Raw genomic sequence first — 3,470 nt, forward strand, 5'->3', positions numbered from 1 at the left:
TAGAAGGCTCCGCGGTCGTAGTTCGCCATGGTGGCACAGAGACCCACGTTTTTCACGCACACGTCCTTGTGGAGATTGTGCAACGCCAATCCAAAGGCGTACACAGCATCCACGACGAATTGAACCTTCGATTCTTGCTCGTAACCGGTCTCCGAGGTCAGTCTGAGCTTCGACGAGCACTGTGTACCATTCTGAATCACGTTCGAGTTCCTCTTGAGGACACAACCAAACACTTCCTCCCAGTATTCGCTGAACCAAGGGTTGCGGCGGTTCGAATCAGGAGTTAGAGACGCCATGTACTCATCGAAGCCTGGAATATTTTCTGACTGTAGTTCTACGGTGATAGCGCCTTCAGCTTCCTCTTCTAGGCCTTCTACCAGCTTGATCTGACGACCCCAACCATCGCTTGCTAGCCATTGGAAAGGTTGACTCAAGTTGGACCTTCTGGCAGCTTCTAAGATTCCTCTCGCGTCCTCTGCTCGAGTGAAGAGTACCACAGCTCTGGCGTTCGGTTTTTTGCTAAGTCTTTGAATGATATCGTCGAAGATGCGGTCATCTGCTGCTCCTGGGACCTTCACGGCTGCAGCGATGCACACGTTGCGTTCTGTAGCTTCTCTTGTGAATACTTCTATTCCGTATTCGCCGTAGCTACCCTCTGAGTACACTGTCGACACGTACGACCAGTTGGCGCTCTTTACTACGTCCACCAAGGCTATGGATTGGAAGGTGTCCGGGGGCACTGTTCTCGCGAAGTAGTCGAATCTGATGGACAATTGGAGATTTAGATTGGTCTCGTTTTGAGGGGATCCACAACTTAAAAAGGTTCAGTACATTCTCTCTTTTAATTCTGACAATATAAGTCTATCTGGACGCATGGAACGCAAAATGTAAAAGTGTAAAAATATATAAACCAGGGGTTTCCGGGAGATTCGTCATACTCAAACTGGCATTTTGATTTTATATTTCAATAAATCGATTAATTTTTGGAAAAAATGGCTCTCCGGTAAAATTGCTTTTTGATTAGAGGTGTGCGAGAACCCGAAAATGTCGGGTCGAGAATTTATCTCGAGATCGGGTCGGGTTCCCGAAAGTGTCTCGTGATTCGAGATTGTCGGGATTCTCGAGAAAGTCATAAGCTATTACAAGAAACAGATTTCTACAAAGTTGTTATGATTGGAAGACTTTCAACTCGCGTCTTTGTTTATGTATTCTACGAACTAAATTTCTGTGGTGTGTGTAACTACTGTAACTACTGTGTAATTATTGGTCGGTACGACCGAACAATAAATCGGCCATTTTCTATAGGAAACGGTATTTGAAAAGAGCAGTCTTAGCCGGCATGACCCATGAATTACTTTATTACTCTAAAAATCTCGAAGACTCGAAGATTCCAGCATCGAGAAACGTTAATATTACACATTGGTAGAAAGAAAATGCTAAGAGACTGCCTGTACTAGCAGAAACAGCACCACGCTATATTGTTATTCCTGCTACGCAGCAACCAGTGAGCGGCTTTTTTCATTGTTACCGGAAGTAGCACGAAATTATTATCGGAGAAGGTTGAAAAACTAGCTTTTCTACGCGAAAATATGAAATAAATAATATCTATCACATATTTGCTTACCATTTTCGTTTCATGTTCTATTTCTTCTAATTTTATAATTCTCGAGAATCCCGAAATTCTCCAATTCTGAGATACTTTCGGGACTCGACCCGACCCGACCCGGTTTTTGATACGTTTTGACCTACTTTCACAGGATCTAACAAAATCAATTTCAATCAAACTTTTTATGACGATCCCAAAGAAGTTTGTTGAACGTACCGAGTGTAGGAATTTAGAGAATAATGCCTACATTGGGAGAAAAAAATGATCACTCGTCAGTTTTTGAGGGCTAAATGTCTGAACAGCGAGCAAGTGTTTAAATAAATATACAACTCACCTAGTCTTATCGCTGAGAGCCTTGGCAGTAGAAGCAGGCGAGATCTGCGGGATATGGAACAGTCTCAGCAAATTCGCCACCTGGAGGGACACAGAGCTGTAAGAGCCTCCGATAACACCGAAAATTGGTCCAGCACTGGCCGTCTTCTTCACCTTGGGCACCGATTTATCAGCACACTCTAACACGCTGATATCCAAGTTGGACAGTGACGCTCTAACGAAATGCAGACTCTGATTCAAAGCGTATGTGTCTCTGCCGCATGTGTCAAGAATGTGCACGCCAAGTGTGATGCCTGAAAGTATCCTTTTGTCGTTATTAATCTGATCCACGGCGAAGAGCATCGCCTCCAGGCGTTGCACACCTCTATTGTAGACACTAGGTCCACAAGAAGCACCGCCTTTCTCGTGAACCGGAAACAATCCTCCTAAAACGATGTCTCCAGGTATCAAAACCGATTCCCTCTCGCTGTGGACCTTGGACTGGCTCACCACCGGCAGCTGGTGCAGCGAAACCAGCAAAACGAGCATCTGTACGAGAGGCTGGCTCATTTTATCCTGCTTCGAAGTGTCTAGCTACTGTGCGACTTGCTCGACCACGAAGATCGCATTTTATGCCGTTTCTTCGTAACGATTCGCGTTCGTGCCGCTTCGAACTCTCATCTTCTTTAGATCTAAACTTTTGTTTCAAAGTCTCTTTAAGGACTTGACTAGATTCCCTAAGCCTCTACAAGCTTCTATAGGTCGCTCGATTACGAATTGTAGCAGCATGTGTTGTCCTGTTTCAAGGACACTGTATAGAAAAAGTGCCGATAGGCCAACGACGTTTAGGCCTCTAGTGGTCACCGTTCCATCTCTGCATGATACTCACGGTGTCCAGGAACTGTTTGACAGTGTGTCGAACAGCGGTTATATTGTAGCTGACGAATCGAAAGTTATCTGATGGTTTTTACACGTTTCCTTAGCACGTTTCTGTCGACGACGGAACTTTTTCTGGCTGACGTTTCACCCATCTTTCCCTCAAGCATTTCTGTCCCTCGACCACTGATGATGGTTCCTGGTGATTCCAGAGGGAAAAAAAGATTCGTTATGGTCTTGGTTCGTCTACCCCGTAGGATAGTTTCGCGTAAGCGTTAATCGATTTTAATGCGTCAGGATTCGAAGGAAAGGCGGAGAGGATCGCCGGAGTTTGCTATCGATCGAGCCACTCGCCGGAAACGTATTATTTCCCGGTCAGACCAGCTGGAAAAACGCTCCTCTATCAATTCTGCGACACGCACTTTCGTATCGTTTCGTCGTTTCCGGGATTTATGGGGAATACGTGTAGGTGGTTGTTCGAATAAAAGCGTACGGATGTAAGCTGCGTTCTCTTTCCTTCTGGACCTTCTCGATTGTCATAATTTTGTGAGAGAAATTCAATATTAATTGTCAAATTGTTGAGGTTTATTGAGAAGTTAATTTATTGCAATTCAGTGTGTCGTTCGGTAGGCTCGAAGTTAAGAGAAGAATAATCTTTTTATATCTTCCTGAAAAT

At 44.6% G+C, this 3,470-nt stretch overlaps 1 protein-coding gene across 1 annotated transcript in view; it reads right to left on the reverse strand.

Moving 5' to 3' along the window:
• The window catches only part of LOC108575226 (metabotropic glutamate receptor), a 26,691-nt gene extending 24,203 nt beyond the window's left edge, over positions 1-2,488 (reverse strand). The window contains exons 1-2 of the mRNA XM_017937968.1: positions 1,941-2,488; positions 1-762 (exon numbers count right to left, since the gene is read on the reverse strand). The exon at positions 1-762 is cut by the window's left edge and continues 27 nt beyond it. Of these exons, the coding sequence (XP_017793457.1) occupies positions 1-762; positions 1,941-2,488 (1,310 nt within the window). The remainder of the gene's footprint in view (positions 763-1,940) is intronic.
• Positions 2,489-3,470: the final 982 nt, after the last annotated feature.

Source organism: Habropoda laboriosa, unplaced genomic scaffold (genome assembly GCF_001263275.1).
Source record: "Habropoda laboriosa isolate 0110345459 unplaced genomic scaffold, ASM126327v1 scaffold207, whole genome shotgun sequence".
Lineage (NCBI taxonomy): Eukaryota > Metazoa > Arthropoda > Insecta > Hymenoptera > Apidae > Habropoda > Habropoda laboriosa.